Genomic DNA, 13,962 nt, shown 5'->3' on the forward strand with positions numbered 1-13,962 from the left:
TTGGTTGGCTATGCCTTTTCTGTTAAAGGTCTCAGGTGGGGAAGTCTTATTTTAAAGAGTTTGGGTTTGCATAAGCGCTTTCTTCCTCCCACTATTTTCTTCTAGCTTGTATTACCCAGAATATTTTCTTAAAAATGCTACAAACTCTGTCATATACTCTCCAGTTTTAAAACGTGCGTATATTTGCAAACAAACTCCCACTACAGAGTCTCTTCTTACACAGACGTGTGTTTATTTGAGGGGGGATATTTCTCTAATCAGATACCTGCACTGGGAAAAGCATTACGTTCCCTCATGAGCAAAGGAGAGTGACAAGTCCTTGTGCCCTTTGAATTCTGTTTATTCCCTCTGTCAGTGCGGCAATTGTGAGCGAGCACTGGAGAGGCCATCTTAGGCAGAGGGGTTTGGGCTGAATCCTCACTTGCAATTAATGTCGTATGCTGATGGGGAGTGCTTGGTCCTCCCTGACCATCAGGGACATTTTGGCCCTCTCAGATTTTTTCCCCCCTGCTTTGCTCGTGTATTTTGTATTTTCCATTTCAGTAGTCTATCTGTACAAAGGCTTAGGAAATCTGCCAGATTGCCTAAATCAGTGCCTGAAAACAACTATATATAGTAACTGATAAGTCACATGAGCTCAGCTCGCATAGATTAGCATTTACCTTTCCTGAGTAACGAGAATATTGTTTGATACTTGTTGATACCATCAATTTTTACTAAAGAAATAGAACCCTGATAGCAAGGGACCAGTTTTAAGAGAAGGCTCCAAATGAAGCTAAAATGCCTTTGCTCTACTCACGCTGTTCCGATTGTATCTGTGCATTAAATCAAATCTATATACATGATCTGATCTCTCGTACGTAACCAAAAATAAACATACTGTGTCCCAAAGAGGGAAGGATCTGTAAGCCACTGTCTGGCTGAAGCCGGATGAAAGCGTGTTTACTTCCATCCACTTGTTCCAAATTAACTCCGCGATGGGCTGTGTGCGATACCTGACCCAACACACCCCGGATTGCCACCCTGCACGGCAGCTGTAAAGCAAGCAGAGCAAAGTACTGATATGACGCCAAGCAAGTGCTCGGGGTCTGGCTGTGGGCATGAGAAACACGTGGTCTGGAAAGCCCATATGTTATCAGTATGTTGGTTCTATATGCAGAGCATGGAAACCTGCAAGCACTGTGTGTGTATATACAAACCCAGAGGTATTTATACTAAGGCAACTCTTTCCAAAACCTCTATTTTACATGACAATTCAGAAATGCTTAAGAAGATCTTGCAATGCGCTTCTAGGGTAGGCTTGTCTTACTCCCATTTTGCAGGGTCTTGGGCTTATGTTTTCAGACATGCTGAAAATGTGCAGTTCCTCCTTGCCTTGAAAGTCGTCAAAGCTCAGCCTTTTCAGAGCATCAAAGCTCAGCCTTTTCAGAGCAGGACCCATCCTTCATGCACAAATGCCACCAAAATGAACACGTCCTTGGAAACATCCCTGGCACGTCTTGGCCAAGGGCTCCGGTCCTGCTGCAGTGCAGTGGGACCATGGCCCTTGTGTGACAGCCTGCCCCACTGCTGCCTCTCCCCATGATGCCACTATTGAAGAGCAGGGTCCTGGGAAGCCAAAATTCTCTCCTCCGGCACGGGGAAAAACTCTCTGTTTTCAAGATAGGGGCTGGGGCTGCTTCAGCCAAAGGCAGCATCACCAGCATGGGACTGTCCCATGAGGGAAGGGGAAAAGCCCCAGGAACTGATGAGCGTCGGGGCCCATTGCCATTCCTCTCTCTCATGCACTCCTGGCTTTCTTGCCGCAGTTGCCCATGCCCAGCCCCATGTTCAAGGGTGCTTGCAGAGTGAGCATGATGTGGCTGATGCTGCCTCTAAGGAACGGCCTCACTCTTGCCAGCAGCACCTTTAGCAAAAATTAGGAAGCAGAAAATTCCACATCCCTCCACCCCAATCTTGCCCGAATGAGAGCCAGAGTCTTCCATGGGACAAGAAAGAGGCCCCAGGAGGCCCCCAGAGAACTTTGCTGCCACCATTGATACTATGGCAAAAAGTGCTAATGCAAAACCCTTAAAAAAAAAAAAAAAAAAGCGCAGACAGAAACTCAGGGGAACAAATTATCTCCACTTTTTGCCTTGTGCAGTCACTGAGGATGCCGGTGCAAAGAGGGCAAGAGCTCTGCTTTGACTCCATGTACCGGATTAATCAGTGGGGAGTCACACCTCTAGTCCTCCTGCACCTTTCGATGTTGAAGACAGGTGGTAGCGATACTTGGGGGACAGAGAAAATCCCACAGCCTTTTCAGCAGTAAGCTTTCACAGGGACCTGGCAGGAGGCTTGTGCCTCCAGACTGAGGAACCCAGGCTTGTGCCATGAGGAGCCTTATGTTTTCCCAAGGTTTTTAAATAGTGATATGAGTCACTCTTTATGAAAGTCGGTGACAATAAGGTTTATTGCTATTTAGTATCCTAATTGGGCTACTTCCCCAACTGGCTTGTTAGAGTAGGAAAATTTAACACCATGCTAGAAGGATTTTGAGGAGTCAGCAGCAAAGGAGGGGATGAGAACGTGAGCCACTGAAATGAGCCGGGAGTTTAATTCCTGGACCGACTCTGAGCCGAGAGAGCTCTGCCGCTGACTTTATTGATGCTGGCTGGCGGCTCTGGAGCTATTACAGCTCCAGCCAACCTGCTGCGACTTTTAAATTCCCTTTTTCTTTTTTTTTCTAAATGGAGCCACGATTCCCCTCTCGTGCTGCGATTGGATTTCGAGACCATCCATCAAATGGCATTTTCTCATTTATTTCCTATCTACCTATTTTGTCATTTAGGACAAAGTGGTGTTGTGTTAACATAGGTCCCATTTGTCAAACCAGAGTCACTGGTGTAATTCCAATCCTCTCGGCAAATTCATGGTGGTGAAATTTATGTTTTACAGATGGGCTGAGCCCTAATAAGAACATCAGTTTTAGATGGGGTTAGTGGTGGAATTGACGGTTTTATCTAAACTTCATTTTAGCCGCATGCCACAGGCGCCAAGAAAATATTGTATGAAACAATAAAAGAGAAATGGAAGGCATGTTACTGAAATATGCTAAGCCTTGAACTCCAAATTAAAACAAAGCCTTGTTTCTGTCATCTAAAAAAAAGGGAATTTCGTCAACACAGTTGTCTTGGCAACATTAAAATGTATTGCCTGCAGTCTGCTTGGAGAGGTGCAGTTCGTATCGGATGGGGCGAAGGGGAGAGGGATGAGGGACTTCATTAAATTACGGCAAAGTTTCTCTGCAGTTCTGCCTCCTCCAGTGTTAGCAGTGTGCAGGATGCTGGCCCGAATAGAAGAGAATAGAACAGAACAGAGTATTTCAGTTGGAAGGGACCTAAAATGATCATCTAGTCTGACTGCCTAGAAGGTGTGCTGGTGGCTGCTTGTGCTGGCAGGACCAGGCTTTCCTCAGCTGTTTAATTCCTCATAGAGAGATGGTTGGGATGAACACAAAAGCAAGTGCCAGGGGTTGGATAAATGTGCAGGTCGTGGGGCTTTGGGGCCGCTTCAGCTCAACGATATTGCCATGAACAAGCGTGTATTGTTTCACTTTCCAGAAAACAACCCTCTGATTAGAGGCAAATGAACCCTCTCAGGGAAAGGACATAGATTTATTTATATCAGAAAGCAAGCATTTACTTTATTAACTGTTCTTTTGCCAGTGATAGGCATGTTTTCAGTGCAAACACCTGTGCTCTGCTGATGTGGGGGTGCCGAGGGGGTCTCCAGGGCTGAGGCCTTGGCATTTCATCCCTTCGGCAGCATCCTTGCTGAGCCTGCTGGTTTCCATGGCTGTGAGGAGCGGTCCAGCAGCTCTGCAGCATCGCTGGGTGCTGGCACCAGGGTGTTGTACAGATGGCAAAGTGCCTCTTATTTAATTCACTCCTATGTGTAAATCAGGTTTATTGGGGGTGAAGAAAATATTGTGGCCCAGGTGAAATAGCCACTTCCCAGCCTTGCGCGCTGGGGATGGGAAGGGAGAAGTGGAGCGTGTCATTTGGCTGTGAAGGAAAAAGGGCTTGCTCCTTCCCGGGCGGGCTTTGGCAAGGTTGGTGGGAGGCGGATAATTAGAGAAAGCTGGGGGGAACATTGTCTATATATTCTCAGGATTAAAAGGCCATGTACATAGATAGACCTGCAGCTTCAGTCTGTGCCGAACGGGAGTTGAGCATGGAACTGCTGGCACGAGAGAGCTGGCTGACAGTGAATCACTTTAATACTCCATTTTCAGATGCACAAACACGCAGGTTTACAGTAACTGTGCATATGTTGCATCCCATTGCTCCTCATCAGATTCACTGATGCTCCATGGGTCATAAAAATTAAATGGGCATAAATCCATCAGCCCTGGGGTTCTTCATTGAACGCTATAAATCCCACGAAAACTAATTAAATAGGACAATGGTGTCCATTTAAAGCTGGCACGTAGAAATGTAAGCCATTACCACAGAGAAGACAAGACTCAAAATTGATTTGTAAGGGCAAGGGCAATCCAAGTGCCCATGCTGAAGGGCTGGTGGTGGGTACATCCTAGCTCACTGTAGTCTGCAGCTCCTGGCTGGGAGAGTTAAGAGATTGTGTTAAGCTCCTAAGATTGATTTCTCCTCTGCTTTGCTTTCTAAATCAAATCATCCAATTAACATATGTGCTGGAGTTTGTTGCTTGAAATGTTATCTGGTGACTCTAAAAGCTTTTTGTTATTGCTTTTCGTAGAGCTTGTTTGTTAAGCGAATGCCTTCGTCGCTGCCGTAGGGGAGCCTGTTCTGCTGCTCTTCCCTACACTGATTAAAGCCTCCAAACAAGCAATGTCAGCGTGGATCGGTGTCGAGATCAGGGTTAACGCTTTTCATAACACTTGTCTGGGATGCTACAAGTTTGCAGCTCTGCAGGGTTTGTTGCTCTTCTGTAATTTGAGTTGGTTTTATGCTTTGGAAAGGGGAGGGAAACTGAGGCAGGCAGTGGGACGGCACTGTCCATGGATGTTTATTCAAGCATGGTGGCTCAGCAGGGAGCTGAGCCCCGCTGTGCCCATGGCATCGGCTATCTCCCAGCTGTCTTTCGGGGTGAAATAAGCATTTCCACCTGAGTAGCACTCATGCCAGTGAAACCCTTCTCACTGTGCTGCTCTCACTGGTTTTAAGGAGTTGGACGTGACACCTTCAGTAGCTTTAAATGTGTGACCTGGCAAATGTACTACTGCTCTTGGGTTCATAAATCGGACTCTTAATGACGCTCGTAGGGAGAACTGAACTCAGCAGAGCTGAGCACAGCTCAGCCACCTGAGCTGCAAGCAGCCAGCATCTCCCCACCACTTCACATGGGGTTGAATGCTTCAGGTTTCATTTGAAATATTTCCCCTCTGGGAACAGACCTGCAGATGTCCCAGGACACCCTGGGAGCTGGGCATGGGGGAAGTCCTGGTCCTTGCTGGGTGTCTGGGGAAGTCTTCCATGCACTCCGAGGTGTCTCCTGCTGCCTTCGTGTGCCCTGAACCTCTCCCTGTCCCTCCCATCCCATCTGAGTTTGTGCAAGATTTTGTAGCTGGAAAATGGTTGGACTTGACAATCTTAAGGTTATTTTCCAGCCTAAAGGATTCTATGATTCTATGAAAATGCTTGTCCAACTCTTCTCCAAAGAACCAGAAGGGTCAGGGGCTTAGGGACAGGTTGCCCTCAATCTCCTTGCCTGCCCCTCTGCTTCCGTCTTTTTTCTGACCTTCCTTACTCTGGGGAGAAGCTGACAGATAGGAAAGAAAAGGCTTGAGTTTGAGGGAGGGGAAAAAATCCTGAACAGGTAAATTATGTCATTCCCTGTCTTCCAGCCAGTCCCCAGCTGCTGCTGCTGAGCCCGCAGCTGAGGTGGGGAGAGACATCGTCCACCAATCACCCATGGGCTAAAGCGCGCAACATCCGGGAGTGAGTTACCCTCTTGTCTGTAGGTGACACGCTGGTGCTCACCCCCATCTTGGAGAAATCCCTGGCAGGGGTACTTAGGTATCACCTAGAATCGACTTTTTAATTCTCTTCCCTCTTGTAAGGAATGCAGAGGTGTTGGCAGGTTTCAGGAATGGGGAACGATGTGCATCCAGCAATAATATTGTTCTCTGGGATCTTGCGGGCTGGAGCTGCACATATGTAACAAATTAAAAGCTTTGCTATAAGCTTTTTGGAGGAAAGAACTGGAAATTGGCCTGGTTGGAGAAGAGTGAGGGACTGTAACTACTTTGGGGTTTTTCAGTTTTTTGGGTGGATGATGGCCCTTTCCAGTGAACTCAGTATCGCCCTGCTCCCCTGCAAGTGCTGCAGTAAGTGGTCGAGCAAGGCTGAAAGGCATCATCTCCTCTGGCTCTTGAGCATCTGCCTGCGGGAGCTGCTGGGGATGCCTGCCAGCCTGGTGGTGACAGGAGCTCATGCCAGGCAGTCCCCAAGATGACCCTGGCCCCACTGAGATGGGCACGATGCGAACACAGTCTTCACCGACTGTGAGGAGTTCATGAGTACTGCATAGCCAGTGACTAATTCAGAGCAAATAACAGGGCTGTCCCGGACAGGGGAGCTGACAGTCCCACACTTGGGTGGTCCTTACACTCCTTTCAAAGCCTCATTCGTCCTTATGATGTCAGCTAATACATTAGAAATGAGTCCTGCGTGAATCGGCGGCTTGCCTGGACATCGGGGTGATGGTGATCTCACTGGCAGAGGGGACCAGTGGAGGGGCTGGGGGATGCAGGGACTGTGCTGGTGGGCTGCTGGAGTGGGGCGAGGAAAAGACAGACCCTGGGCAGGGGGAAGGAAGTTGGTCCTGTGGTTTGGCACTGACACCAAAGAGCCTGAGGGCTCTCACCTGTGGAAGAGGGGGAAGACTTGGCTGGGGTCCCACCTGTGCCACTGTGTCCAGCACTGCTGGTGAAAGTGGGCTCTGGCTGGGGAAGGGGTGGAGGGGCTGGAAAGGGAGAGGGGTGGGACCTTTCCTGTCCAAGCAGATCTCTGCCTGCCTCCTTCCCCCCCAAATATGTGACCTTCCCTCCCCAGGTGGCCCGAGGATCTGGAGGAGATGCCCTGCTCTGCTGCCCTGAGCCCTACAAGGTGGCACAGCCCATCACGGCACGTGGAGGTCTTGCTCCAGTGACCTCTGGCCAGGGCCGTTTGCAGGAAGTCACCCAGCAATTAGGACTTATGTCACCCCAGCTAATTAGCCCTTGAAGAGGTGACTGCCCACTGACATATTCGAGGTGGCATTTAACCCTTTGTATGCTGCTATTACTCTGCGGGGCTGAGTAATAGCAGGAGAAGGACAATAGGGGTTAAATCCATCTGCTCGGGTTATCGGGCTCTAATTGCTTTATTCTTTACTTGCCTGTAAAGAGCGAGCCTGGGGTCAGCAGTGTTCGTCACACGAGGATTAAAATGCTCAAGTGAGTTAATGCCGGGGCTGGTGTCACTGCCCTGCTCCCTAGATCGCTGTTTTTCTCATCTGGGTGCTGGAGGGAGCTCCTGGCAGAATTGGGGCTCAGTGTGAGGTGTCTGAAGGTGCAAACACTGCCCTGAATGTGCTGCCTCTGAGAGACAGGAGAGTGTTTTCCTTGGCATGTCAGTGCCTCCAGCCTGCAGATCTAGTGCCCTCTGTCCTCTCCCCAAAATTCAGTTTTAAAAAAGAAAAGAAGGCATCCGCATTTCAGCTTGCTGCTAAATGTCAGGGTACAGTCATGGAGAGAAATGTGCTCCAGAGCATCTAAGAAATGAGAGGGGAACACGGAAAGGGTTTGGGAGCTGAAGTTATTGAATGCAAGTGTAGGCATGTAAGAACCAGGGTCCCATCAGGAGTCAATGAGACATGGCTCCCCAAACCACGCGAGGGCTGTAGAAAGTCATGCCCAGATGCATGAGGATCCCTGGAGAGCTGGATAAACTCATTGCATGTTCCCCTATAGATGGTTTTCCATCAGCTAAAGCAGTTTGTTTGGGAACTGTTCAGAACTGGATGGCAGGGCTGGGCACGGGGGAGTGCTACTTTGCCTCCTGTATCCCCGTGCCAGGCTTGAAATATGGGGAGAGGAGGAGCTGAGCCAGGCTGAGGCTGTGATCCCTGTAGCCAGGCTTAAAAGCACTTGCCATTGTAAGTGCTTTGCTGTAAGTCAGGGTAAGGGGAGCTGAATGTCCTCTTCTTCTGCCTTGTTTTGCTTGTGGCTGCTACTCTTTTTCCTGAAGCATTGAAACAGTCTCAGTGTGACAGCACCTATGGAATGGGTTTCATCCTGGGCAAGGACATACGTCCCCTGTCTGGTCACCCAGATCCATCTCGACAATCAGGTTGTTGGATACTCTGGAAAAAACACAGAGACAAGATCCTCAGCTGGCAGAAATTGCTGCCAGGCTCCATGCGTCTCTACCCATTTGCCAGACTCACACAGTTTTTGCTTGCAACCCATGGGCAAAGTGGGGAGGGTCCGAGCAAGGCTGCCCAGCAGCCCCCTCCCAGGGCTCCCCCACTCCCCCCATGCATTCCCGGCCCCCGCCAAACAGATGGTGCCGATTTTTGCAGGGGGAGCAGAGGAAACAAAGCCCAGAGCAATGGGAGAGTGCAGCTTGTCTCCCAAATGCAGCCCGGGGGATGACATCTGTGGGGACGGGCTGATGCATATGGGTGTCTGTGGCATGCCGAGCCCCGTGCTGAGCCTGTACTTATGCCTGCCCTATCTCACTTTTCTTTCTCCTTTGTTGGTTTTTTTCTCCTTTTCTAGATAAAGAACCTCACGGACCGTTTGCAGGGATGTCGGTGAAGTGAGCAGGCTGCTTCCCCCCCCTCTGCCCAGCACAGGACCAGAGGCTGACTGCAAGCTGGCATGTTCCCCCTCCAGCCCCTGCTTGGCTGCATGATGCCCAGCCCTGCCTGCCCTGCCCCTAGCCTTGCTTTCCACCGGTGATACACCCTGCTTTCCCCAGGACACCGCTTTGGGAGAGAGGTGTCAGCAAGTATGCTGCAGAAAGCTAGCCTGCAGCTGAAGCCCAGAGTTTTGCAGTGAAGCCAGTTGCTTAAAAGCCAAAGAGTTGCTCCTTCCCTGCCCCAGCGTGGATAAGCATCTCAGGCAGTGAATTTCTCTGCGCTCAGTGGGTGTCAAGGTCCTGGTCTGCAGGCTCAAAGAGGGGGGCTGCCATGGAAGAGAATGTGTTCAGTGTGCAGCAGATACAGCCCAACGTCATCTCGGTGAGGCTCTTCAAACGCAAGGTGGGCGGCCTCGGCTTCCTGGTGAAGGAGCGCGTCAGCAAGCCACCCGTCATCATCTCAGACTTGATCCGGGGAGGGGCTGCAGAGCAGAGTGGCCTCATCCAGGCTGGGGACATAATTTTAGCTGTCAATGGCAGGCCCCTGGTGGACATGAGCTATGAGACTGCATTGGAGATACTGAGAAGCATCGCCTCCGAGACCTACGTGGTCCTCATCCTGCGGGGCCCCGAGGGCTTCACCACTCACCTGGAGACCACTTTTGCAGGTGACGGGACACCGAAAACCATCCGTGTCACCAGACCCCTCTACCTGACTCCAAAGGCAGTTGACTTTTCCAACCCAAGCCTGCACAGCAAAGAGCAGCCACTGCCAGCAGCTGACCGCACCATGGGCTCCCTGTGGACAAGAGAGATCGGGCAGGAGGTGGAGCCGATGGTCCACGTTAACGGCATTGTTACCGGCAGCAAAGGACAGAACGCTGGGAAGGGGAAGGAGGGTGCTTGTGGTCACCCTTGCCTCAATGGCAGCGTGGAAGACAATGAACTGCTCAAAGAAATCGAGCCTGTCCTGGATCTCCTGAAGAGCAGCAGTAAGGACAGTGATGGAGATGCACCCTCCAAGGTAGAAACAAGAGATATAGAAGTCCAGGTGGACTGGTAGGTCCCTAAATACATTTTTTACATTTGGTGAAATGTGCTGGTTTTGGCTACCCAGCATGTCTGGTTTAGGTGTCAGTGGGCACTTCCTCAGAATAGGCTGCTGACACAGCAGGATGGAGATGGAGAGGAAAGGATGCAAAAAAAGGGGGAAGCAGTTGATGAGGGGAAGGTAAAAGGAATGAAAAATTGGGAGTAGATGGTGGAAGAAAGGGAGAAAAATGTAAGCGTGGGAAATTGGGGAGATGGCAGGAGTAATGTCTCATGGAAAGCTGAGCTATGCAATGTGGTGCATCATGGGCTAGGCTAGGATTTGTTTCTGTTCCATGTTCTCAATCTCACTTGCTTTAAGTTTTAAAGAAAATCCTGTGCCTCAGTTTCCCCACCTGCCAAATCAGATTTATGCTATTGTCTGTCCTTGCTATTCTGCTTTGGAGCTCTCCCCTTGAAATCTGCTATTGATTAACTGCCAGAGAGGGAGAAGGAAGGTCAGACCTGCAGAGCACAATGCTTCCCAGGAGAAATGAGTTTCAAAACCTTCTGTGCTTTTGGAAGTCAGGCTCTGGCTTTGGGGAAGGGAGAGGGGAGCCCCAGTCCAGCGCCAGCTGAAGCCAAGGGGACCTCTATGCAAGGGCAGTGGGACCTGCCTTGGGTGCTCCTGTCTTCTGGGAAGGGAGGAAATATTTCCTGTCGAGAGCTCAGAAATAGCCATCCCTTGTTGAAATGCAACAGCAGAGCTGCCTGTTCACGCCCTCCACTCTTTCTAGATCAAGCTAATTATTTCAATATGTGCATGCATGTATAACAAGGGTGGGGACACATGAATGCTTGCCCCATGGCCTCTTGACGAGGGTGAAGTCCTATCATGTGGGCTGAATTGCTTCATTTCTGATATCTGCTTCTGCAAGGTGGTGTTGCCCTCCTGATCTTCCTTGGCATTTCCCTGAGATGTAGACCATTTCTCTGGAGCCGAAGCAGCTCCCTGTGGCCCTTCATGCTTTGCAAAAATATTGTTAGTAGCAATTTTTTTTGGTACCAGCTCTCTTGCCTCCTGGCCGTTTATTAGCAATGATAGGTTGCCTTTTCCTGTTGCCTTTCCCCAAGTCCCTGAACACATTTTAGCAGTGTCAAGTGCTGCAGCAGGTTGTGGCTGCCCTAGGTTATTGACTGGCTGTAAAAGCCAGGAGGCTTTTTCAGGATGGTTCGCTGAAGCTGGTGATCTCGGTTCAGTGACAGAGGGATTTGTAACTCCAAGTTCCCTTGCTGCACCTGCTTCCTTAGGGAGGGGGAAAAAATGTTTTGTTTTGGTTGTTTTTTTTTTTTTATCAGAAACAATGAGAGATGAAAGGCAGAGCTGTTGGCTGCAGAGGAGTGGGATCCCTGTGGTGGGTTCCCTGCCTGGCTCAGTGGCAGAGCCCACGCTGAGCTCCCAACCACTCCCGTCACAAACCAACACCCACACCATGTGTTTTCCATCTTCTTTTTGTTACTTCTGGTTATTTTCACGCCGTCATTTCTGCTGGCTCTCAAATTGTGCATTTTTTCTGTGGAGGACACAGTTACACAAAGCCTGTTAGGGTGGTCACACTAAGTCAAAAGAAAAGAAAATCAGCTCAGCTCGGGATTGGTGGTGGGTGGCAGATGTCTGGGGAAGAGCGGTGGGATAGGGCAAGCAGGGAACATCCTTCCCTGCCGTCCCCTCCTGCCACGCACACCCCCAGGTCTTGGCACACTGCTTTTTTGTTTGGCTGCTTTCAGAAACTGTTGGTTTTGGTCTCTGCTGTGTAATAGGAAGCAATTTAACCCCCTGAGCCCGGCACTCTCCCTGGAAGTCTCAGGGCTACCTGCCCAGACTGCACGTCCTTTAATCCAGCACCAACCCATCCCTGGCAGAACCTGGTTTAAACAACCAAAGAATTGAGACCTTGAAGAGGTTGTGCTTGACTACAGGTCCAACAAAATGTGCAGGGGTGCTTAGAAATCCCTTCTGTCCCTCTGTTTTTGCTAAGACTGCTGTGATGGAGCTGGGTCATGATCTGGTGAAGCCCCCGGAGGGGGTACTGATACAAGGTACAGCCTCACCCTTCAAACTGCGTCCCCCAGTGGCCCCATCCTGTCCCACCAGCTGCAGGTTCTCCAAGGAAATTCTGCTCCAGCTGGGGGAAAGGCTGAAAAATGTGGTTTTTCTTTGAGGAGTCTCTTCTACTCATAAAAAGATTAAACCGAAACACTTTGAATTCACTTAAACTGAAGGACCTCAAACCAGCAAGAATATTAACAAAGTGGGTACTTCACCAAAACTCCACTCATTTTATTTTTCAATATCTTTTTTTTTTTTTTTTAAATCTATGTAATCTATGTACCTTGGGACTGAAAATCCACTTTTCAGTCAAAATTAGTCTTCAGTCTTCTGCTTGATGAAAAGCTGCAGTCTCGCTCTTGTGGTAGGACTCTATGAGTGAGAAGACCTGTGCTTGAGCAGAGAAGTGGGAAAGGAGATATAATGCTGGGAAAACTTGTCAAGAGCTGCTCTGCAGGGTAAAGGGCATTTCTCAGCTGCCTCTCCTCCCACTCCTGCGACGTGCTGGAGATGATTCATCTCCTCTGCTTGGTCTCAGACAGAGCTGGGGCATCGTGAAGGTCTTCTATAGTGAGAGTTTTCTTGGTCCATAAGAGAAGTGCAGAAAGGTCAGGGAGTGATGGGGAGCAGATAACCGTGGAGACTGTGTTGGTCAATGCCAAAGAAATGCCAAAAAAAAAAAAAAAAAGCAAGCTTTATCAGATTGATGCAGCTCTAATGCTGTAGGCTGTGACTTCTCCAGCCTTGGGGGAGTGCAAGCAAAGCTGGCGTTAGTCAAAGCAGGAATAGAGCTCTACCTAGACCCCAGGAAGGTGCAAAACCTCACTCGAGGTTGAACTTGACACCTACAGCCTGGACCACTTGACTATTGATCCAGCTGGAGATGCTGGTCTTGGGACCCATCCTGTTCTGTCTCTGTCTTTGCCTGGTGCTGACCTTCACAGCCTGCAGCACTTTGTCAAAGCTGGTCCAGCTTGCAGAGCTGTGACAGCTTTCCTAGGGCAGAAAAAATGGTACAAGTCTGTGGCTATTCACAGGAGCCAAACACTTCTTGTTCAAGGTGGGCTTTGCCAAAAGTGATTCAAATTACACCTGATGCTTTGGGCTTCCAGCCCATGTCTCTAATGTTACTTGCAAGGAAAACTGGAAACTGTTAAGCATGCATTGGGAAAAAGTATCAGTTCATCTCCACCCCTTGCATCCATGGTCTGCACCCCCGGGGGGAGTTGCTCCTGCAATGACCTGGCTTTTGCTCCCTGCTCATTTCCAGCTGTAAGGTGTCCTGGGTCCATGGTGCCTGCCCATGGGGTGGGCTGCGACCATGGCTGAATGTCTGCTACTTGGCTTAAGCCATTTGCGATCAAGTTGATCATAAAACAGAGCATGGAAGTGGGGCACAAGGTATGATGAGAGCTGGCATATCTGCCATGAGGCTCACTGTGGGCTAGAAAACAAAAATAGAGTTTGATTCACTCTCTGCCAGCTAACACAGGTCTGTTTTTCCCTCTGAGCTTTAGGGAGATTGTCATGTCCCATCTTCCCTCCCTCTACCCCTCCACCAAGTTGCCAGTATTTATCTTTCTTTTCAGGTCTATTCCATAACATGAACAGCATGATGGAAACATGGCAGTTTCAGTCCAAAAAGCAGCATCAGCAGCCCTGAGAGGGAGAAGTGTGCTGAGAGCAGGAATTCTGTTTATGAAGGGTTTCAAGGTTTCAGGCTCCATCCTGCATTGGAACAAACCCCGTAATTTTGCAGTTCTTGAAGAGAAAATTCTCTTCCTCCCACCTCCTTCGCTGCCGCCAAAATCTCTTTGTGTTGCTCAAAACATTTCATTTGCATTTCTGATGTCTTCATTATTTTGTACTTGGACATGAAACTTTTAAAACCTCTGAAATGAAAAGGTTCCCTGAAACTATCATGTTATTGCCATTCTGCAAAATGGTGAAGTAGGA

General features: G+C 49.4%; 1 protein-coding gene across 1 annotated transcript in view; it reads left to right on the plus strand.

The window, feature by feature from the left end:
- Window positions 1–9,198: 9,198 nt before the first annotated feature.
- NOS1 (nitric oxide synthase 1) overlaps window positions 9,199–13,962 on the plus strand; it is a 39,048-nt gene continuing 34,284 nt past the window's right edge. Inside the window, exon 1 of the mRNA XM_009480289.2 lies at window positions 9,199–9,926. Within this exon, the coding sequence (XP_009478564.1) occupies window positions 9,199–9,926 (728 nt within the window). The remainder of the gene's footprint in view (window positions 9,927–13,962) is intronic.

This window comes from Pelecanus crispus, chromosome 11 (genome assembly GCF_030463565.1).
Source record: "Pelecanus crispus isolate bPelCri1 chromosome 11, bPelCri1.pri, whole genome shotgun sequence".
NCBI lineage: Eukaryota > Metazoa > Chordata > Aves > Pelecaniformes > Pelecanidae > Pelecanus > Pelecanus crispus.